Raw genomic sequence first — 25,330 nt, 5'->3', positions numbered from 1 at the left:
CCAGATACACTAAGAATATTTAATTTTTTAAAGATAAGCACTGATATAATCAAAGAATCAAAGCCCTAACATGTTGCCCATCTTTCTGTGTACTGTTAATACCAGGCCAGCGAACAGTCATTCCCTTCTGCAGGAATGTGCTGATCCCAGGTCAGTGAGTCCGGTGACTGCTCCACCTCTCGGTGCTTGTTTGAACGCAATAATCTCAAGAAGCCAGAAAAAGCACAGTGACAACACCATGTCTGTGAATCAAGGAAATGAAAGGCCAAAACGCACACAAACGCACACACAGACACTTCCCCTTCCAATGCACAAGCTCTTCCCTTTGTGCCGCACATGGAATGCGTCATGCTGAACATGTACAATACTTGCGAACGTCTGGTGCCGAACGCATCACAGTGAAAGTCTCCAGCGTTTTCCCAGGCCTGTGAAGATGAAATCCCGGTGCTGTATCATGCCACGTCCAATCACACGCAACACACACCGCAACACACACACACAATAACTGGTATGGTCAGGATAGACATCTTTGAGAGAAAAACGAGTATTTAAATAAGTGTGCACCATAATAAAGGATTTACAGATGGATACATGTAACACACACACACGTCAACAGAATGTTATTATTCTGCAACATGTACAGCTCTGTACCCTCTACCACCCCTATCCAATCCAGCATATTGAGCAACAGGAAAATACACTGCTCAGGTTTGAGCAACGGCCAGAGGCCTCATATTTTTATGATGGTGGTATAATTAAATATAAAGAAATGATATTATATAACTGTTTAGCTATGTTTAGTTATTTAGGTATAATTCATGAATTTCATAGATGTTTATTTGTATATGTTTGCATTGGCTGCTGAGATATACTCTAACACGCCCTGCAAAAGACCTGAACAAATAACATATGGCCTACACACGCCGATATAAAATGGATGACATCACCTTCAAAGGCAAATATCAAATTATGTTTCCCATCCTCACTTACATCATTTCCTGTTGTGTGGAACAATACTGATATTTGCAGCTTTGCCATTATAAAAGCACTTTTTCTTAAAAACCACCATAAAACATTTGTTTCACGATGAGATACATTTTCAGTCATTAAAACTTTTCCTTGCATAAAAGAGTGAAGACCAAAATCACACATTACATAACCAATTCTTTCCCTTGCATGTACAAGCACAATGTCTTATGAAGCAATTTTTCCCCTCACTTTTGAGTTCTTTCATCAAATGCTTTCATTGACTGGATCTGACCTGCAGAAAAGGGCTTTAAGGAAACTCCAGTCAAATTTGTCTGGTTTCAATAAATTAAGATGACTGACATCTTAAGTGCATCACATCTGTGATGCTGCCTGTTGTGGGTGTGGCCACATGCAATCACAAACTCCAAACTCCAATAAACTGCCTACTAGAACAGAAGGCCACAAAGTACCCCCTCCCTTGTGTCATTGTCACACTTTCTTAAACATGGAGCCCAACACAAAGAGAGCCTCAGAGGCATCTACTGTGACATTGTGCAGGGCCCACAGTCCAGAGCAGAGGCTGGAACACCATGGTACCTTGATTTTTTTTTTTTTTTTTCCACGGCTCCTCAATTTTTTTTTTTGTCCACAGAAAGGCCTCTCTTGATTTACACCGCAGCTCAACCAAAATGAAAACAGGAGAACAAAGGGCAAATTCAAGCACAAAAATTTATACTTTGATCAAACTGACAATAACTAACGGCATTGAGCCAACGTACGTGCGTGTGTGCGTGTGCGTGAGAGAGAGAGCGAGAGAGACTGTGCCCAAGTGTGAGAGTGAAAGCAGGTGACTTTGTGAGACAGAAGGTAAGAGAGCTGCACAGGTCAGGTGCGTTTCTGCCTCTCACACGCAGCTCCTGCGGAGACAGTAAACACCTCCAGTGTTTATTTATCCCCCACCTTGTGCTGACCCATCTGGGCACATGACACGCAGGAGGAAAACATTCCATAGTAAAACACCCTCTGATCAGCACAGCGCACGACACACACCCTAACACTACATCACACACATCCTGACACACCTCACAACCTCTCGCTGCACCACACATGCTCACACTGCCTCATACACACTACAGACCTTCACAAACACACCACAACTGCACATTTATTACACGCATGTATTACACCACACACAAATGCACGTGCAACCCCCCCCCCCCCAAGCACTACCACCAGTATCACACACACACACACACACACACACACACACACACACACACAACACACACTTGGACTCCAGTACACCCCCCAACTGCCAATGCGCACATAAGCACACTCTTACAGACACGCACAGGATGAAGGCATAGCCAGTCCTAGCCCATCTTCAGTTCAATAATAAAAGAACATTTCCATTTACATGTAACGCATTAAAAATGGATTTTACAACATTAGTAAAGGTCAGAGAAGTACAAGACAGAAAATAATGACTTCTCAAAAAGAGTAAAAAGCACTTTAATTCCTCTGTGTGGCTTCAGTGACTTAAACCACATGGAGGGAGGGGGAGTGTACTAACTGCAAAGAGCTTCAGAAACAGCACACCAACCAGTCCAGTTCTGATTAGTGTGCTGTAGCTCCCAAATCACCCAAGACAGTAAGCGAAGAAGTGGCTACGGAGTCTGGCAAAGAGAGCTCCGTCCTCCTACCACACGCAGACAAAGCTGTTCTACAGACACACAAAGAAAACATTTTGGTCCCAACCCTACCACACACCAATCATAGTTTCTACTCAACACACATGCTCCCACACACACACGCACGTGCGAGCACGCACACACACAATCCATCCCTTCTCTGTCAATCAAGGGGTAATGAAGACATTTACAGCACCACATCCTGCAAACACAAGTAAATCTTCATGCCCTAAACTTAGCTAAGTGCTGACCTACAAAGGCAAATATTTTCCTGTGCAAAGCCCTGCACATATGCACTATCACTGATGGTCACAGATAAAATAAAAAAAGTGTGGGATAGTGTGAATATTAAGACACTCCACAAAAAAAAAATACTGTGCTTCTGCTGAATTAGAAATCCAAAAACAAATCCGCAATATTCCCTATAAAAAGGACACAACAAGTCTATTTATAGTTGAAAAAATACAGGGATATTCCCTCCCCTCCCCTTTACACATAATGCTCAAACAGATGAGGTCCTCAAATTCATCACTGCACCAACTTCTACCTGCTTAGCTGACAGGTACGTTGTTTATTACAGACGGACATTTAACCTCAAAAACCCCTAAAGAACACCAAACGAGGCAATGATTTGCAAAATGACTCCAATCCAAAAATATGACTCTTTTAAGATACATTAGATAGATACATGGTGATGCCATTTGTATAGTTTCAAACTGTAATATACTATCATCCCTGATTCAAGATAATTGTTCTTGAATAACTTATCTCCCATTGCCATTAATTACACGTGCTACATTGGCACCAATTACCAGCACATTACTTACAGTGCTTTGGCTTACAGGTGCATAGTAGCTGAAAGATACAAGTACACACAAGAATGTGCCTGCGATAAGAAACAGTAAACACATTCTGGCTGAAATTCAGTGTGCTATCTCATGAATCAAAATGAAATGTTATTTCATGTTATCTCATGTATCAAAATGTTATTATAGCCATACAGTACCATATTTATTTTACTCATTCGTTTGATAGGATACAAAAGGTTCGCTAATACCAGCTGATTTTTGGCCACTGCCTTTATCTGGGGTTGTTTAAATGTATTAATTTTATTCAACTGTATTTATTAACAAGATGATGCATTTCATTCGTTTTGAATTTTCAGTCATTTTAAAAGGAAAAAATAAAAAGGAAGCTCACTGATTTTATCAGTGGCAGTGGAGCCGAAGCTGTACAGATTGAACAACTGCACTGAAAAGAATGACTACTGAAGGCTAATGAGGTCCAACAGTTTAGCCAATTAAAACACTACAAAACCAAAGATATCTAACCATGACCTCTACATGTACAAAAAAAGAAGCAGTAAAACAGGTCACGTTGACAAATTTGAAGGTCCCTTTACCACACTGCTAACACCGACATCCTGCTAAGCTCTTCTTACCTCATTTGACTAGACTGTGTGCCTGATTGTGAGGCTGACTAAAAGTCCATTTTAGGTTATACAAAACAAACGTAATGTAGAATTACAACAAAGGTAAGGATTTTACCAGGCCCAAAATGAGATGAAAAAAAGAGTAGCACTGCAATTTGCCCAGAAGCAGCACTTCAGCTGAAAGCGTGTGTACGCATATGAACTCTAAGCCGACGAGGTCAGCACCTTGCAGCCTGTGATGCCTGAATGACATCTGTAGGATTTCTCGACTGTCATGCCAGCCCCCTTTCCCCCCACACATTCTGTGGGATCTATGAGGGACCCTCTCTATGGCATGCATCACTCAGTACCTCTTCCCTAACAGGAGATGGGACTGAGCAAGCTGACGTGAAGCCATGACTGGATGCAACCTGCATGGAGAGGTGATTGCGACCCCCCCCCCCCCCTTGATGGATGTGATTGTGTGGGTATGGACAGAGATATGTGATGTCTGAGGTTTCACTCCTCTGCCCCCCGGCCAAAAAAGGGTGTGTTGGCTAAACTTAAGCAATTAGCAATATTTCAGTTTTCCCATTCAAAGACATTTTTAATTTTTTTTTTTTTTTGCTTAAAAAGTGTATATGCTGGTGCCCACTGAGACCGCTGAGGTTATTAGGTACTTTGATTGAGGGAACCAGAGCCGCGATCCGACCCTACACACTTCCTGTCACGTCCTTGGACCCTCGATGCTCCTCCACTCGGTAGCCTCCGCAGAATATTTTATGACAATAAGCAAACAATTTTCTCTCTGGCAGCCCTTCGGAGATGATTATATTGATCCTTAATGGACAATTACCTGATAATTCAACCAATGCAAGTTTTTTGTACCACAGACAAGTCCATTAAAAATCAATACTTTGCCATTTGAAGAAAAGTACTCCAAACACATGACGCACATTTTTGCTACAGATAAAGTACAGGCATTTTGCGGGACCCCTATACTTAATATCGGAGCGCGGGATAGCAGGTGACCACTCCTATTCTCTCAATAACAACACAGTATTTCATGACTGACTGCAGTTACCTAATAAAAAGCACTTGTCCCCAATCAGTGTTCTAGAACAATATACGTTGATTCTCTCGTTAAACCAATTAAGACCCTGCCGATAATGCATTCCGAGGCGCGCCACGCAGAGAGCTGTGCGCGGTGGCCAGGCGCATTGCAGAACCTGGAGCTGTGCGTTTTGATACTACTCACCCCCCGGTTTGATGTGGTTTGCCGGCGGGACCCCCCGAGCTTACCGACAAGCCCATGAGTGTAGACCATCGCTCATTTTTTTAGGAAGACACTAAGTTGTACTCTCCGACCCATTCAAATGACTCCCGGTTCGCTAATTATACCCAGTTTTGCCTCCGAAGTTCGACACAACATTCTCACCTCGATGCGCTGTCGTAAGACACGAAATAACCCCCCAAAAAACCCCACCCTTACGTTACTTGTATCTGTGCAATACAATATTGATGGTCATGTATCGTTTGTAAATTAGTTCGATTCTGTCAGACGATTAGAATCACAGCGATAAATTTAATGTTTATTTGTATTTCTTATTATATATATTTATCCTTACATTGATCAGTGACCACCACTAGTGACTCGAACAATCACGTGTATGTGATTTTAATTAGCTAAACGTATTACAAAAACAGCAACAAAGTTTTCCAAAACCGAAAAAATAAATGTACATAAAATATGGGTAACCGGCCACTAATTCACTTCTTCTAAGTGGAAGAGCGTTCAGTATACATTGCATAAAAGTACCTACTTGTACCAAGAAAACAGTCCGTAAACCTTCTGAAACAGCTTGTTGAAGGCGGACCATCTTCCATGTCTGGCTCCAAGCGCAGAGACGGAGAAGCAAGGGAGAAAAACGCGCCTCTGTTGTAATTCCTGCTATAGACAGTCCTGCTGTTAATGAAATGATTCAACCAGAACGCGTGCGGATAGGGTCTAAACAGTCCGTGGAAGTCGGGTAGGGGAGAGCGGTGAATGGAGCGTGGTGAGTACGATGGAGTCCAGAGCTGTCTACCCCCGCTCGCCGCGCTGTAGTTAAACGTCGATCCGCCTCCTCGCCGTGGCAGCCCAGTAAGTTTGCACGAAGAAGAGGAGGATGACGGAGGAGATAACGGCGAGTACGCAGGCGAAGAGAGACGGGGAACTGCGGAGTGTGCGGCGATGCTGCTGCCTCTTCCCCGGCTGCTGTTCCTGGGTGTCGCTGAAAAAAAGGCGGAACTACATGCCCAACCGCTTTCCGGAGACAAACTGCTGTAAACGTGAACGCTGTCTCCGGATCTGTGCGTTTTCCCAGTAGTCAAGGGGGTTTGGGGGCGTGATGAGAGTAATTTCTCAGGGTTGGACATTCTCCGTATTTATAGCATTGAGGCAGGACGTTTGAGATTCAACGAGAGGAATAATGTGAACAGTACAAAAGAGGGAGGATCGAATCGCAGTTCTAATCCCTCGAGTTTTCGCTACCCACAGGCAAACATATGAAACATGTTCAGAAGATTTACGCGAAATTGTAAAATACATTGATATCTTCATCTATGTTCATTACTCGTGTTGTTGTTTTACAGCAAAATATGCAACCCAAGTCACTGCAGAGGGCTCTCGCCAGCACTCAGACATGAACACTAGACAGAAACCGCCCACTGCTCGACAAAACTGTCGCCAAGCACACTCTCACAAATATCTGAATGAAAATAGACACGTTTCGGAGAATAAAACAAGATCACGCTCGTGTAGGCTTTACATGGATCGCTGTTTTGACCATCCCTTATCCCCACAAAACATTCTCCGAGTTCTAAAACCGACCCCTAAAGAAGCAATCCGCTACTGCTGCTGCAGCGGCGGACAGTTTGATGCATTCTCGACGTCAGCACGCGCCGGTGAATGTGTGTTTGTATGTCTGTGTGTGTGCAGCGGAGAAAAGGTGATTGCTTAAAGGTACAGTGTCTCAATGCATCGATTTAGGCAAAAAACAGTCAAAACTAAACGGTTTTAGACCTAATTTTCAAAAAGGACCCATTCAGTTACTAGTATTGCGTGGCCTTAATAAGTACGCAGAACGGCAAATAATGAAATCATTCTAAGAGAAACAATTTCTGCGTATCATTCTGCACGTAATTCTGACAGCCATTCTGCAAGGCGAATGAAAACAGATCTCGTTTACTATTATATAACGTCTTCGTTGGTATATAGGCCTATTACAAAATCAAAAATTCCAAAATGTAAGAAACGCACTGTAATTTTAATTGAAGAGATGTATATACAAATGCATTTTACAGTTCACCGCAGCGATAAAATATATTTACAAGTAGAAAGCCCAATATCTATAATCAAAATGCACAATAGTGTAAATGGTGAAACACAGTAACTGCGTACAACAGGTTACTGTTATTGTTCTTACTAGAGACTATTAAGACTATGTGGATCACCAGAACTGTATATAAACAAGCATTTGCCATAATACATCTTTTCCTTAAAAGTAAAATACTGCATGAATATGGTTATTTGTACAACGTTTACTTGACAGTCGTACAAAATGCTAGAACTGCAAACCTGTTCATTATAGCAAATTATTCAAGGATATTCATTTGGTCCGCAGAGCATCTAGTAACTCCTACACTTTTTATCTACCTATGTGTATTCAACCAATTCTTTTAATCACTATACATTGCCTTGACTAATTCATTCAGCAGAATAATTTTGTCATAGACCATATGGTCTTCGTAATCCTTAAATCCACATAAATGTGCATTAGTCTTCACAGCACTGCAGAGGAAATCCTTGTCAGAACGAATGGAACAGAAAAAGATATATTCGATTTTTAAAAAAAACAAAAAACAAAACATAGACCTAAGGAATGCTACTGATACTAAACTCCACAGCATTTTTGCAACTGTGTTGGGATAGGCCTTTCGGCTGTTATCATGAATTTGTAGGCTGCGCATTTTTGGCAGTCGATTCCATACTTCTATCATTAATATTATATTGTACTTCTTTGCACTAAAGTGACTCATTGCACATGAATTCTTAAATGTCATGACACATTGAAGTCGCCGTACAAGCGAATCTCTGCAACATTATGAATTATCAACCCAAATGACTATCATTAATTTGAGTATTTTTGCATGCATTTCTTCGTTTTGATGCACAGTTATTTAAGGGCTTGGTTTGGATTCGGATACCGCACAGAACATAGCAGTTTAATTCAAATCTATACGATTTACAGCGTCATATGAATAGATGAACAACACAAACGTAGAACGTATGAATACAATGGTAATGTTTGCCATGTTTGCAATATTTTCAATACTCATGTGCACGCTATTGTGTTAAATTCCAAGTTAATTTAATGCATATTCCTGTTTGCAAATGTAAACAATGTACTTGAAAACTGTTTACAAAGCCTACTTAAACTGGGCATGTTTCTATTAAAAGAATAATTTCACCAGAACAGAGGTTTTCCGTTAGAACATTTCTAATTATCCGACAAAAGTTTGGTTTCTTTTCTTCTGGTCTTTTTTATTTATTTATTTTTTTTTACTGCGAGGTTTATTCAAAGGATTTCCTGTATCATTTTGACGTCTCATTGACGTCTTTCGGGCCCCACACAGCTTCCAAACCCTTGAAAATATTTCAGCCTTGATCTGTTAACTGCTCTGCCACGGCTGAACTCCCGGAGCCCGGAGTTGGTAAGGGAGCTGAGAGAAAGTACGACTTTCACTACCGCGAAAAAATACACCTTACTTCACGCATTCTTCTTATTGTAAAACGCTAAAAATTTATCGAATGTGTTCGTTCAACAAAGACCAAAGCAAGGAATCTTTATACCAGCGGGGGGAGCGTTAAGGTAACAGATATAACTGAATCTTTAACGCAGTCATAATATGCTCGACCAGCAATACTTACAATGTATTTAACCACCTTCAGCGATATGTGCCGAAATGTGTTTTCATATGAATAAAGAAACAAGCAGGCTTTAGAACGTGCCTCGATATGAATAACATTATCTGTTTTGCAAAATGTTCTTAGTTGTGTCTACCCTCAGAACGCAACGTTGCATGAACAGTATGTACATCCATAGTTAAAAAAAATCGTAGTCTTTACAAGTAAATTTAGGTATTCATTGAAAAAGAATTTTAAGAGTAAGGCCATGGATATTTTTATGCTGGCAAAGCTGTGATGCAGAATGTGGATTTATTTTAAACCGCCACGTTGAAACTAACTGTATGCGACTCAATACATGATGCACTTCAAAATGTAATGGTCAGCACTGTATCGTTACCACACACTGACTCCAGACGTTGTAATACATTACTCTCACATAAAGCTTTTTGGAATTGAACGTATTTGGTTTGTTATACATAGTACAATCAAAGTGATGGGTATTTTGGGTTATAGGTTTACAGCGTTGGTAAAATGATGCGAATGATAGAAGGTACATTATCATGCGAGATTAAATGTATGTACAAAAGTATTAATATGTAGCCTAACGACGGTAACACCGTTCAAACATTAAACGGAAACATAGAACTGATGACATAGACATGCCGGGACTTTGTGTGGGTGCTGTGATTATGACTTTTGTTCCCATGTTTTCTAAAGTGAAACATTGTGCTCTCCGATCAATTATATAAAATATGTGTGTATAACTTTAGTGTTCTGCCATAATTGTGGTGATGGATACTCTGTACATGTCACGAAATAAAGTGTATTGACACTTAACTCGGTGAAGAATGAGAACCCACTCCCATATATCAAAATATTTATATCGATGTAAACAGGAATTTCATTCAACTAATTAAAAGGAAGAACTTTTCTACACAGCTATGTCAAATTCTCAGCTCTGCCATGAATGCGCAGAACAGTTCTTATCATTATTAAAATCTATAGTATCACTTTTTATGGCAAACAACAGCTTGCCCCCCTGACATACACCACAATATTTAAGTAATGATATTTATTCATTTTGACACATGCTGTGTAATGGTATCGTTAGTTTCGCTGAACTCTTTTGGCTGAAAATTTTTGACGATTTATATTATTTGTACCGGTCTGTTTTCTCATTTTCTCGCCAGCCTTTCGTACCAGTTAAACGTTTTACTATCACCACACAATTCATCTTTGCCTCCTACTGCTCTGACAATATAACATTACTGTCTACCATGGGCGTCAGTTTGTTTTGAAAAGTGCTGGGGACAACGACGGGTTCGACGTGTTCACACCTTTTTAAAGTGGTGGGGACGAAATGGGCCACGACAAAAAGTGGTGGGGACATGTCCCCAGCGTAAATGACGCCTATGAAGTCTACGTTGAAACAATCTATAAATGCTGTTTTATGTTGTATAATCTCATTCTCGCCATATAGTACATATTTGGGTAGTTAACAGGTTTTACTTGTTATCCGTTTATACAGTTCCATGTTTACTGGGGCAATTCACGTTAAGGACCTTGCCCAAGGGTACAACAGCAGTGGCCCAACTGTGAATAGAACCAGTAGATTGGGGTCTTGCGCCTTATGCCTTATAACTACTCCACACTGCTGCCCCATACAGATTTTTGACCGGTCCCTTTTTTACTTGCATTGCAACAATTTCACATTAACTGTCATAAAGGCAGACATTGATTGATGTTATCATACTATACAAGTGTTCTTATGGATAGCACCAGACCAGAAAACAAATCAATACAATGTTTGAAACTTTGTCCTTTTAATGTATTCTATGACATCAAATACTTCTCAGAGTGGTATCCTTGTTTCCTTTGTATTTTGTTGATCCCCCATCCCCGTTTTGGATGTGCATACTGTGCTCTGTTTGATCCTGTGATCTTTTGTGTCCCCGGCCGAGATAGCAATTAGAAGATCCTGAATTGAGAAGCAACCAGTCTAAAGTCCTCTGTCCCCAATTACTGACACTTGCCTTGCCATCAAGGGCGTAACTTTGGATTGAACATTGGGGGGGTTGAGGTCTCCATGAATATGATTATTTGGGGGGTTTGTATTGGCCGGTTTTGATTATTGGGGGGGTTACAACCCCCCCATCCCCCCCATAATTTACGCCCATGCTTGTCATTCTTCTGTCTCTTATTTATGTTATGTTTCCACGTCATTACGGCAGAGTAATCTGTGAGCTCATCTACACCCAACTGACATAACAAACATTTCATCAACATCTGCAGTGACACACAAGAAACCCTAAGGTGGAACCACAATCTTGGGTTTAAGGCCAGTCTCCAAGATCCCTACTAGCACAATAACCTTCTCACAACATGGTGGCAACCATTTAACAGTTACAGTCTTCCTACAATATCACAACAACATTATAAGAACATTACAGTGCAGCATGTATTGTGTGACCTAGAGTATCTTGAAAAGCCTCTACTTGACTGTCTTTGCAAAGTTTCCTTAAGGGCTTTCATAAATGGACTGTAAACCAGCAATTGATTATGTTGAAAGGAAGGAAAGAGACAGAAATTCTACTCTATAAGTAGAATTGTCAAATAGGGACATACACTTCTTATATAATAACAACTTGCAGCTTTTTCATTATATAACATTATTTGCTTAACGTACCCACTCATCCCGTGTGACTTACATTGTTTAAGTACTGAACATTTATATAGATGCATTTCTTTTCAGGATTCATTTGTTCCTCACTCAAGACTGAAACAATGTCCTGCCTAGGATTTCAATCCAAAACTCTCTGTTCAGGAATCAGGTGCCTTAATTACTGCTGCCTTGACCACTGTGCCATACTGCTGCCCTAACCGCTGCTCCACACTGCTGCTCTGGCCTGTCCCTGGCCTGAGTTCTACACCCAGGAACAAGCTAATACCTTAGCATAAGAGCCACAGGTAAATGTGATTTAATGGACAAGATGCAAAACTTTAAGAGACTAAAGTCTGTGGGACCAGGTTTGGGTGTCTGGTTCTGAGGATGACAGTGAGTTAATTTAGGGGACCATTTAGTCCAACAGCTATTTTGCTGCCAGCAACAAAGAGCACCGAATTCAAACAAAAATGGCATTTTTCAATACTTATATGATAATTTAGTTACAAATGTAGTTACAAAGTTTGGCCGCTCCTGAAAGTAATGGACAAATAATGTGTGCAAATAAAAAATAAGCAGTATGTGTTTATATTTGTTACTCTACATTATTGTTATTTCTTAAAGTTAATGGAAAACACCACAGTGGTCACAATGAATACTCCTCTTATTCTGGCCAGACAACAGTTCACATGGTCCTGCTGCATGGGGAACTGCTCCCAGCACAACATAAGAGGTACAAAGCCACGGTGTCTCCCTGTCCTGCTCCTGTCCCTGTCTCTCCCCTGCACACGTGTACCCACCTAACACAGCGTTCTCCCAGGGCTGCATTGACGTGGTGAGGGTGTGATGCACCCCATGGCCGTCTCAGGCTTCGATCTCAAAGTGAGCGCAGTCCCGCATTCTGATCATTTCTGTGCGACAGGACCCGAGTGTGCTGCGTCACGTTGCTGTCCAGAGGGACATTCTTTTACACTCTGACACAAGCACATACCAGCACAAGCATACACACACACACACATACACACACACACTCATGTGAATGTACACAATTTGACAAATAAAACACACACTCAAGCACACACCCTTACTATCAAATATATATTTGACATTCACTGTGACTTGAAAGACAGAAATAACATATAACAGTATAAAATAATATGTTTAGAAAGTGCAGAAAAGGGATTGACCATAGCCTTTGATGTGGATAGTGACACATACCTAAAAAGTATGGGGATATCCTCAGGGGAATCCATACAGCCAAAGTGTCAGACTCAGCTAATGCATGATACTGTCAAACTGCTCAAACAACATTGTATCAGCACCATGTCATCACCGTTGCCTTAATGTTTGAGAAATATTGCGAGAGCATCGAGGGCTTGCTGGGTCTGAGCATTTGACATGGTGGCTTTGCTTGATTTGTGTCTCCTACTTGCAACATATGTCATTTTGCAGCAACACACTGCTCCTCGGCTATAACAGCGAGGCTTACGTGGGACGTCAGTCAGTGCCTTCTGCCTCCTTCCCCAGCTCCTGTGGGGCTCTTTTAGAGCCGTTTTCCTGCTATCTGCTGGCGCAAGCATCAGCCCACCCCTTGCGTCTTACTCTAAGCACAAAACCGAATGTTACCGTCATTAGTCTGCACCCAGTAGTATTCCACTCAGCTAACCCCTCCCCACAGTACCCCTGCGGAGTTCTCCTCCAAATCTATGTGCTACCCTTCCAGTTTCAAACTGGAATGTACTGAGTGATTCCAGTGGCGCTACCGTGTAACTGTACGTTGGAAACATTAGATGTCTGTTCAGAGAGAGAGGAGTAAGCATTCAACGCAACACATCTGAACCGCTGTCAAAGGCAGTGTGACAGACAGAGAGCCTTAAATGCACTGAATTTGATGTACTTCCGCTGAAGGAGGATGCAGGCGATGGCACAAGGTGTGCAGTGTCTCCTGGGTGTCAAGCTCCAGCCTGTGCCTGTAAACCACAGTGCACTCTGCCTTCACTTTAGTCTGATAGCTAGTACATTTTCAATGCCAATAACGTAATGTAAAGTATTACTGTTGTTGGTCTTGTCCCTCTGGATAAGAATATCTGCAAAACAAATACATTACTCATAATAAAATATAATTGTCATGCTGTAATTGCTGCTATAATTGTCAGCTGATAAACCTGGTAAGGCTAAGCCTAAACAACACCCAGTGAAGATGTTAGGCGGTCTGACTACGCAGGCTAAACCTACCCTGTCAAAAAACTGATTAAGGGTGCTGGCTATAGCAATAACCTGTCGCTCACTTGGCCTAAAAAATACTCAGTGCTAATGCTAATACTAATCACTGATCCTAGGTCAGGGATGTAGAGTATGGAAGACTAATTGGCCCAGGGCACACATTGGCTGTCCAGGACCAGCTGATGAACATCTGTGGTAGGATAAAAAAACAGAACAGAAACATTCCCACGCTTAAGTACGTCTGTTACTGACCCCTGCTATGCACAAACCCTCACACAATTGTACTTGTTAAAATGTGAAAAAATGTATATTCACAATATGTGAAACACATAAATTATTGCCACTTTGATAGGTGCCATTTTATGCATTTATTAAAAATATATACAATTTACAATTTTCTTTATGTCACAGGCATAAAATTTCATATGGAAATGGCAATGAAATATATAAAATCTACTATGTATGAAAACAGTTGACATATAACATTCCTTATTGTTGGTATAATATATATTGACATTTATATCTTTACATTAAACAGGGAAAGAGGCTGAGAGACCCAGCCCCAGGACAATATCAAAGCAAACAGGAAGTGACACAGGGGAAGCCCTTTGCAGAGAGGGAGATGTTGGCTCATAAAAAACAGCCTTGTGGTGAAACTAACGAAATGTCAATAAGGCCTTCTGTAGAGCAAAAAAAGGATTTCCCACATTTAACATTTTTTGCCTTTTTTATTGACCAAAACCTCCTATAAAAAAGAAAACCATCAAAGAGGCGACTGCGGTCATAATATTAAGGCAATCTGGGGTTTCCTTGCACTATAAAGTCAAGCCTCGGCATTCAATGCTTCTTCCAGCTTCAATGAAATTTCATTTTCCTCTAATAAATCAACACAAAAAGCTGATAAAGAAAATGCTGGAGATTTACAGATTTAATCCATTGAAATTTTAAGGGTCCAAATGTTCTTTCCTGGAAAAACAATGTAATAATACAAACAAGACCATATATTTAGCTCCCCACCCCCTACACACACACACACACATACACACACACAAAGAGACATAGTTCATATGTAGGCTCCTCATTTAAAACACCAGACAGACATGTATAAAGTGCATTAGCTACATCAGTGTACATTGTGCCCACTCTTAACTTGCTATTTGATGTAAAATACAAACACACATAATCAAAATAATGTACTGCCACAACCTTACAGTTTGGCTTTCCCATGGAAACAAAACATCCACATGAAATTGCTTTGTGGAGGAAAAAAAAAGAGTTTCCACAGACTTGATTTTGGCCTACCAGTGTCAGTTAGGTGGAATAATTAATAACCTTTGTCCATTTTTTGCATCATTCATATGCTTGCTGTTCTTTTTTTACATTTTACAAAGAAAACTGAGGATAAGCATCAGTAGGTAATGTAAATATTTCCACTAGCCACACCAATTAAAATGGCCATGAAACAGAGCAGTATATATTTTGGCATTGTTTTTACTGAATCATTATTATTGGATTAGACTGCCCAGGTCAATGTTCATAGATTGCATAACCTAACTTACTATTATCAGTGTGAATGATATAAATTCTGTACAAACATCTGTGATTTTAGTCTGATCTTATTCTACCCTGTCATGTCTCATTAAAGTGTAACTATCAAACAGACCAAACAAAAGAACAAAAATAAGCGTAAATGAAAATATGCAGATAAAAACTGAAAGAAACTTTATCTGGAAATAAAGATTTTTAAAACAACTACTTAAAAAACAACCACTTTCAGATTCTTCTCTCTTTGTAGAAAGAACCAAAAAAAAACCAGTCAAATCAAATCATTAATCTCATGGTTAACTATTATTTTATTAATCAGGTTAAGTACCCTTCTCAAGGGAACAAAAAGAGTATCATATTGCAGCCTTGTGGTTACAAGTCAATTTCTTAAATGGTAATCGACACTGCCACCTTTAAACCCAAAGCACCAAGGCCTTGTTTGCGTGTGTGTGTGTGTGTGTGTGTGTGTGTGTGTGTGTGTCTATATATGTGATGTATAATCTGATGTATAATATAATATACATGTACTGCACAGGGGAACACCTCATATGGAAACAGAAATGATAATTAAATATCCGAACAACAAACACATTTCTGATACTGTCCAAACATATTCTTCATTCCTTAATGGCTGGGGTGTCTGTATATGAATATTTCTATAAACACTTACCCAGCTACTATTTATGAAACACCTATGATTTCATTTTGATACTGTAAACACAAAGTGAAAGCATCCATTGGGGGAAGGGATAGGTCAAACAACAGGACTCTGCAAATTGTATGGGGCCCGTAGAGGTCCTCTGACTTCCAGAGATGACAGGTTAAATAATTTAAAAAAAATTTAAAAACATAATTTGGCAATGAAAAGTACTGCTTTGCATTTGTTTCTTGTTGATTTATTTAATCCCCAGCCTTCTGTTAGCAAGTTTCTAATTATATAATTAGCAGCCAAGTGTAGACTCAGCTCCAGCCAGATGTGCGCACTCCTGACTTAACACGCCTTAAAGAGGGTCACGTGACCCACACATAGAGCTGGCGGAGTCACGGAGTAGCAACAGTCAACAGGCATGGGCTGAAACGGCGGGAAGGCAGCCCAGGCCTCGGAGCAATGCAGCCGCTGTAGCCCTCCATTTTGTGAGAGCAGCCATGGCTCCTTTAAAAGCACTGCCACAAGAGCACAGGCACAGAGCACAAAGCCGCTGCGTCTACAGCGAAGCACACAGAAACCAGCCTGTGTTCTCATCATGCATCGGTGAGAGTCCTGAGACCAGGCGTGATCATTATCATTATTAATGAACTATTACTGTCGTAAATTTCATTAGCAGACGCTCTTGCCGAGAACAACTTGCACTTACACATACACACGTAATGCATGCTTGCATTTTTTTTCCACTCTCCTCATGTCATTCTGTCTGTTTACTTATGCAATTCACATGAAGTACCTCGCTCAAGGGTGCAATGGCAGCGGCCCACCTGGAAATCTGAATTAGTCCTTCTGCATTACTCCCTGTACTAAAAACAAGACGTCTCTCTTATCACGGTGGGAACCCTGCTCTGCACTTCACAGGCCCAGCTAAACATAAGATCTGCAGCTGTAAACTCGAAGAATGTGGCACACATTAAACAAAGAATCACAGCTCCGTTTGTACCTGGAATACAGCGACGCTGTAGAAGTAACCACGTGTGACCCATCAGATGCATGTATGGCGGAATGCCAAATTGGGAGACAAACTATAGAAATTGTTAAAGACACTCTTTTTTCATGTAAACCCAGAATTTACTTCAAGACATAAAGATAATAAACATATTATGTAATCAAGGCAAATGTCCCATCTTTCTTTCCCTCTCTGGGCCATATCTGAACATTCTTGTATGTTATTGTACATTACTACGTCTGTATGTATTTATCTGCCTTTGTGTATGTTTAGGGGGATGACAAAACTTGCTGGTGCCTGTGATCTAACCTTAGTCTTTGTGTAAGGAGCTGAGCTTAAAACAATAGAAAACTAACTATTAAAAACAGGCCTCCTTCACTTTTTTCCCAGAATGAGTTGCACTAGGGGCCTCTTTAAGAAACCGTCCAAAGGTTCCTCCTGAAGTCACTGACATTTTCACTTTACAAAATAATCTCTTTCCTCACACCACCAGAACAAAATTCAGATTGAAAAGCAATATGCGGGAGTATCTAATATGCAGACACTTGCCAGTGGTCCTAAATAAACAGTGAAAGGAGAGATGGAGGCTGGAGACCACTCTGACGGCAGAAAGCGTAATTCTTGAGACAGCTTAAAACGACACATCAGGCGAAATCAGCATGACCCGGGCTCCGTGTGCACGGCGAGGATGCCTCGCGCTACATCTGCAGCTGGAATGCGTCTGCCTTTCCCTCCACAGCAAGCCCTTCCCTCCGACTTCAAAGCACAAGAGAAAACTGCGAACAGGATGGCTCCGCACTGTTCCTGCACTCCTAACGTCTGCAGGTTTCCTGCACAGTTTCTCAATCTGCGCAGATGTATTGTCAAGTTTAAGCTTAATGTTCATACGTTAGACTGAGGGGGATCCAAATTCCTTTGTTAATGAGTGATATCTGTTAAAAAGAGGTTTAAGAGGCACAGGCCTTTATTCTATTCATCTGTTAAGCTTGAATAGAATAACAACGTATGTTGATTGTTTCTGCCATAAACCATAAACTATACAGAGGCAGTGTTTGAACTGTGGCAGCTTGGAGAATTAAAGACAATGTAAAATGTTGTCCCCAAAAATCTGCTGAACAGTTTTAAAATTTTGTAGGGCCAGTCACAGTGAAAATAAGATCACTAGCTTATGTAGGCTGAATGAAAGGCTTGTTGTAAATATCTAACATCTGAAATGCTACATCCTTGCATTCCTGTGTGATTATCTAACACATGACATAGCTCACTGTTATGTATTACCTTCGCTGCTGCTGACAAGTTTTGATAAATCAAGTTTTGAGAATGTGTTTTAGTTTGCTAAAAATCAGGAATATGACAAAGTTACTCAGCTTTGCATCAGGAATGGGAGGGATTAAGCTGTAGTTTTGTGTAAACACATGGCTCTGAGAATGCTGTGTAACTTTACAATTGTGGTTGCACTCGTGGATCCTGAGGAATAGGAAACAACTGGTTCTCCTAAGTGTGACATTTTGGACATGTCTCCTTTGACTGAGTAATGCACGTATCGTACACCTATTGAATTACACTTTAGCGCAAGCCATCTCAGCAGCACAGATTGCACAGCAGAGCACATTTGTGCTGGTATTGAAGCCAAATGATGACAAAGCCTTATTGATACTGAGCGTGTGTATGCGTGTTTGAGTGTGCATGGGTGTAGGTTGCTTCAAGTGGTCAGAAATGGGGCACCATGGGCCATGGGCAGATCCCTTTCTCTCTCTCTCTCTCTCTCTCTCTCTCTCTCTCCCTCTCTCTCTCTCTCTCTCTCTCTCTCTCTCACTCTCTCTCCTATCTCAGTCACTGGTCTTTCTTTCTTCCTCAACTCTCCTTCTCTTTCTTCTCTCTATCTCTCTTATGCCTATCAGCCTTTCTCCCTTTCCCTTTAATTTTCTGTCTCTTTCTCTCTCTCTTTCATGATCATGAGCGTGCGAGAGCTCTGATTCAGTGGGGGACCCTTGGGGCCCCTGTTCCTACCACTGAGAATAGCGTGAGGAGAGTTGGCTGGAAAACAGGATAGGGACGACAAGGAAGAGAGAGACCAATGTCCAATACTGCTACTGTGAAGAGCTACAGTGCAGAGATGCCCTGTTACACTACCAGAGCCAAGAACTATTTTTCAAATACCCTATTATATTATATTGATTGCACAAGCACATACAGTACAGAAATACCCAATTCACTGTTTTCATGATGAGCTGAAGTACAGAAATGCTGTACAGTTGTTATACTGTCAGTGAGAAGAGACTGAGGGCAGATATGTCCTGTCACACTATCAGCAAGAACTGTTACAATGCAGATACCCTGTTACACTGTTGGTGTGAAGAGCTGTTGTGTGAATACCTTTTTATATTGATTGCACAAGAACATACAGCTCAGAGGTACCCAATTCACATTTTTTATGAGGAGCTGCAGCATGGAAATGCCCTGTTACACTGTCAGTGAGAAGAGACACAGGACAGAGATGCCCTATTTCACTGTCAGTGAGAAGAGCTACAAGACAGAGAAGCCCTGTTACACCATCAGAGAAAGGAGCTACAGGACGGAAATGCTCTGTTACACTGTCCTGTTACACTCTCAGTGGGAAGGGCTACAGTGCAGAGATAGCCTGTTACACTCTCAGAGAGAAGAGCTACAGTGCAGATACCCTGTTACACTGTTACCGTGTAGAGATTCCACCTCTTTCTGCTATGCAATCACAAACTGTCACTCTGAGATTCTGCAGAAATCCTGTTGCCTGTTATAATATACCACTTAGCTTATAGATGGCAGGGACAGTTGCCAGCTGGTAACTACTGTTCATACTGGTTTGTGTTTGAAATTCTAGAGACAGTTGCCATATTTACTTATAAACCTGTTATTTTTATGTGAACCTCTTTGTTGCTTTGCAGATTGCTATGAGATAAGCTACTGGTTATACTGTATTTGCTTTTTTGACTATCTCCTGCCAGTGGCAGTATAAGTAGGTGTAATATATTAATATTAATAACAATAATACAATTCCTCTTATTATTCTTCATCTTCTTCTTATTATTATTATGACAACACTAACAACTACAGCAATCTCATTGGAAAGGCAATAGAACATTGAGTTTGTATAATTCAGCTGTAAAAAATTATATTAAAGGAAATTTAATTCCAACCATTGTTCACCGAGTTCCGGTCACACTCCCCACCCAAACAAATTCCCCCCACGCACACACACACACACACACACACACACACACACACACACACAGACACACACACAGACGCACATACATAGGAAGCCCTCCACCGTGCCCCCACCCCCCAGCCCTCATTGTGAGTGAGTACTAATGCAGCGCACAGCGCTTTTCCCTGCATCGCCTGCACTGCCACTCCACACGCTGGCTGCAGCATTGACGTCAGAGGCACTCTGATAAAAAGACAAAGACCCCAGAGCTCTGTGCAACTTATGCACTGCGCACAATACCTCGGCTCCCAGCTCCGCCGGACACTGTCTCTTTAACACGGCAACGTGTTAGCATGCATAAAGGCCATCGTTTCACTTTTTCTGAAAGAAAATATGAATGACCAGCATGTGCTTCACTGTATGCGACTTTAAATTACAGCACACTTTCCCTTAAAACCTGTTAACAAAAGCGGAGAATGTCCTTTACGGAGAAACTGGGACATGTTTATACCCATTCAGGGGTCTCCACAAAAAACAGAACAGTGGCGTTCCTCCACCATGTCCTTGTTCCAATGCTACCATCTTCAGTTTCACAGGTATGTTGTAAACAAAATTAAGACTGCCTGTGTCTACTCTCCACTCCACAGACTATTATCTGAGGGGTCTTATTTGATATCATTTAAAGCACCAGGCTCTAGAGATTGGCCTCAAAGGTTGTGTGAGAAATGCAAAATTTTCCAGCTTTGCAGTGTATTAGATTATTTTTGAACATTTCCTCCTCTGTTGCACCAGCATGTCACATGATCCCGGAGAGCCATCTGCACATTAGAATTAGAATTAAAGAATCAAAATACAGGCATTGTAGTGCATGTGCTACAGTGGCAGTGACAGATTTTTAGCATACATGTTTTTAAATGCACCCTTTAAGAGGGAAAAAAAAACATTCTTTACATTTTGGGTTCCTATTGTAATGTACATTAAATTGTAAATGAGCAGAGATGCTTTTCTTTGCGTTACAGACATTAACTGAGACAAAAAATGAGAAAGGCTTACTGTTTCCAGTAAAAGATGGAGGGAATAAACCGAACGGCTTCACCTCTTTCATTTGGATGTCTCTCGCTGCCTAGAATCCCCTGCTTTGTGAGTACAAGGACAAAACGCAGCAGCACTAAAGAGTCATCACAGCCCGTAATTTGTGTCAAGATTGTAGCAGCATGTCAGAGATGCTGTGGTGACATGTGTACTGTTATGTAAAGTCATAAAAGTGAAGACCACCATGAGGACAAGACAGTACAGTACCTCCTGTCACGTAGTATATCTCTTTCTTTAGAGTGACTGCGTAAAGCCAAACACCAATTTACATTATTAGTAAGCCTTCTGTGTGCGTGGTTATCGTTGCATGAAATATTACAGACTTGTGTGTGCGTCGGGAAATCAGACTGGATTTCAAATGCCCCCCCCCCCCCCCCCAAAAAAAAAAAAAAAACTTTCCTAGCTATTTAATAAGCGGACTGTCGTCCCACAGGTGGTCTAAACTGGTCTAAACCCCTCCTCCAGGGGGCCTGAGGCTAACACAGGGACCAGAGGGGGACGAGAAAAGGGAGAGGAGCAACGGAGGAGGGAGAATGACAATAAGGAGAGAGGGGAGTGAGACAAAGGAGAGAAGGGGGACAGAGGGAGAGAGAGACAGAAGGAGAAAGAGAGAGAGCGAGAGTGTGTGTCCGTGCAGAAAGCGTGTGATGCTGAGTGGAGCTGAATGCTGCAGAGAGGGAGCTGCCAAAGACACATGAATCAAAAAACTATCTAAGCGGCTGAAAAAAAAAAGCGGAGGGAAAAAAGAGCAGGAGGGTCTGTGTGTGTGTGTGTGTGTGTGGCGGTGAAGGGGGGGGGGGGGTGTATCTGCGTCAGAGCTCCAGCCAATACAGTCAGAGATGGGGCAGGCTTCTGCTGCAGACGCTGTTCCTGCCACTCTCAACGCCTGCCAGGGCCTCATGTCGAGTACGTCAGAGAGCTGGCACGAATTACTCCTGCCTCAACCCTTTCAGATCTCTCTCTCCTTTTTCTCTGTTTCTACCCCTCCACACACACACACCCCTCCCCCCAAGCTGATGTAACCAATTGACAAGCCCCTCTGATCAATTACCTTAGTAAAGCTAATGAAAATAAGACAGGGCTTTGCAGCAAATTGAGTTTATTATTGAGTCTATTATGAGGGCTGGGCAGAGTCAGGAACAGCCTGGGAACTGGACAGGGTAAGGGGTAGGTAGCAGGGGGGCATTTTTCTTTGCTTTTTTTCTGGGGGGGCTTTACGCATGACTACAAATTAGGGAAATAAAAAAAACTGCAAAAGCAATGCTTGATTCACCAGTGCATCAGCGTGCTGTCGCTATGTCTAAACTGTCTACGTCTAACATGGAGAGCTGTGGTTCGTACTTGTAAAAGTAACAAGGTGCCACTGAATGCTTAACTGAAGTTACCACAATATTGCAGCAATGTTACAATAATGTGGCTGGATGAGGCCTCTTAGATTGTGCGCAGTCAGAGAGAACACACGGCATAAGAAGAGTGGAATTCCCATATCCACAGTATAGCTTATGTCTGTTAGCCCACCCATCTGTCTGACAGATTGTCTCTTTCTCTAATATTACCTAGTTTCCAATAATTAAAAAGAATTCAAAATAAGGGATATTTTTTTAGGCAGCTCTCTGCAAATCAATGCGTGATATTCTCATTACAGAAGACATATATCTCTTTAATTTGGATGTCTAGGGGAGAAGTCATAATTTTACAGCACAGTGTTCTACAAATCCAGCAATGTCCCTTAAATTCCTTCCACACTCAGAAACACACACACACACACACACACACAGAGGCCACCGTTCATAGAGACAAATGACCCGGAATTTCTCTGAAGTCATTCCCAACCTGCACCAGCGCCCTCGTTAACTCCAAATGCTCTAAGAGCCGATTATGGTGAGGAGAGAGGGAAACCTCTCAGTTTTCCCCATATGTCACCACCTCATGAATTTTAGACAGGAAAAAAACAAACACAGTGTTTGTGGATAATTGGTTCTGTATGGGGGCTTTCCTCAAACACACAGCTCTAACAGACAAGTAAAAGGGTTATTTGTGTGAAAGCATAAAATGAAGAGATAATTAACATCATCAAACATTAAACATATAGTCCCGGTTACCCTCATAGTCTAACGACGCTTATTCAGAGTCATGCGGACGTGCTCACACTCCAACACATAAAAAATTCTCATGTAACATTACATCACACACACACACACTCACCACATACGCAGGTAACATACACAAGAGACAGAAGGGGACACAGCTTTGAAGTCTGTTTGTTTCTCCCACTCTCATACACACTCACATTTCTTCTCTCACATACACACACACACATTGTGTCTGTCTTTCATGCTCTTTCTCTCACACATACCGACTCTCACACACTCCCTCTCTCCCACATTCTCTCTTCCCCCCTCCGTTTTTTCCTCAATCTCCCCACCCATCTCTGAGAAACAACACACTCTTTATTTGTCAGCAATGGACAGTATTACAGTTTGTGGATATATGACAAAACAGGCTGGATTCGAGACCAATACACGCAACACATCACGGTACTCACTGTCACCACCAGTTCAGCTAGAGTAAGGCTGATGGTGGAGCTCATCAAATACGAGCTTTGTCGCAAATGATTCTGACAAAAGGGTGAGGTGCCAGACGTGTGGCTCTCCCTTTGTTTCCCACATGCAAATAAATGCAAATTAAACTATGAAAGCACAAATTATTCACCTCTCAAACATGACTTGATGTTCTCCTGCTTGCTTACTTATTGCAAATTAATTTTACATGATTGTATTTATCATTAATTTTATTAGAAATTATTTTAGCAAAGCCTCTTCAAAAGAAGTGCACTTGTAATGCACTAATATTTTTTCTGACGTTATAACAGTCTGGTCCAGCTCACTGCAGTAATCCGTCTCTGAGCTGTAATGATGTCAGAGCGAAATTTTATGGCACCTGTGATGTCACTGTTGTCTGGGAATGTGGTGAACTGGGAGTGTGGGTCATATTTCTCCTTCGCAAAGTCACGGCCCGTCACCGGAATGCGTCCCACAGACGATGCACAATTGTGACCTCATCACGGGTGCTGTGTGCGTTGCCTCGGCACAGACGGGGAAGCCATTACTGGCACAACGTTCGGCATTTTATTTCTCTACGGTTGTGATCTGCTCTTAGACAATGCACGGAGAGACTCTAAGGTGCTCAGCATGAATTTTGTACCAGAATTCCATTACAGGAGTCTCCTTCTGGATCAAAGCCATAACAAACCTTTAAATATTAACACTCATCTCACTAAGTCATGCTGACCTGGGAGAGATCCGAAAGCAGCGTGCAAAGTCTGGGTAATGCATTCTGTCACCTCACTTCCTGTGTCTTGGACAGCGTCAGCGTAGATGGATTATGCCCCCAAACATTCATCCTGGTATAATATCCACTCCTTACACAAACCACAATTTAGGCAGATTATAGGTGCTTGAGCTGATCCTGGACAAGAACAAGTTCATCTTGAACAGCTGGAAAGTTGTACTACACTACATCTATATACTTCTTTATTCTTCATTTTATTTATTTATACACACAGGCACACACACAAACACACATACACACACATACTCAGAACACAAACATGCCCTGAATCATAGTTATAGACAACAGCATGTACAAAGCAATGCAACGATTATGATTTGTATGAGAATTCTTAAGACAAGATTACTGTGCACAGAGCTCCCCTAAAAATACTGAAACACACGGGTGTTAGGTTAGACACTCCAAGCAACAATAAAACAGGGTTTTTGAGCCTACTGACAAAGTGGGAGGGGGTGCATGGGAAAAAGATTTGTGTGACACATCACACTTTTTGTGGACCCCCAGAGACTGCAAAATTTTTGGAGAGAGGGGCTGTTTAAAATGAATGTCACAAAATGGCAAATATTTCACAGATATCCGTTGGTGAAATTTCC

General features: G+C 41.4%; 1 protein-coding gene across 2 annotated transcripts in view; it reads right to left on the bottom strand.

Moving 5' to 3' along the window:
* The window catches only part of pde10a (phosphodiesterase 10A), an 83,375-nt gene that overhangs the window by 50,918 nt on the left and 7,127 nt on the right, over positions 1-25,330 (bottom strand). Inside the window, exon 1 of one of the 2 annotated variants that reach the window (XM_036546832.1) lies at positions 5,895-5,958. The exons of the other annotated variant lie outside the window; for it this stretch is intronic. Coding sequence (XP_036402725.1) covers positions 5,895-5,958 — 64 coding nt within the window. Of the gene's footprint in view, positions 1-5,894; positions 5,959-25,330 lie in introns of those variants that run through there. 2 annotated transcript variants of the gene reach the window in all.

The sequence above is a fragment of the Megalops cyprinoides genome, chromosome 15 (assembly GCF_013368585.1).
Source record: "Megalops cyprinoides isolate fMegCyp1 chromosome 15, fMegCyp1.pri, whole genome shotgun sequence".
Taxonomy (NCBI): Eukaryota; Metazoa; Chordata; class Actinopteri; order Elopiformes; family Megalopidae; genus Megalops; species Megalops cyprinoides.
The sequence above is the reverse complement of the archived record's forward strand: the minus strand, read 5'-3'. Positions and strand labels throughout refer to the sequence as shown.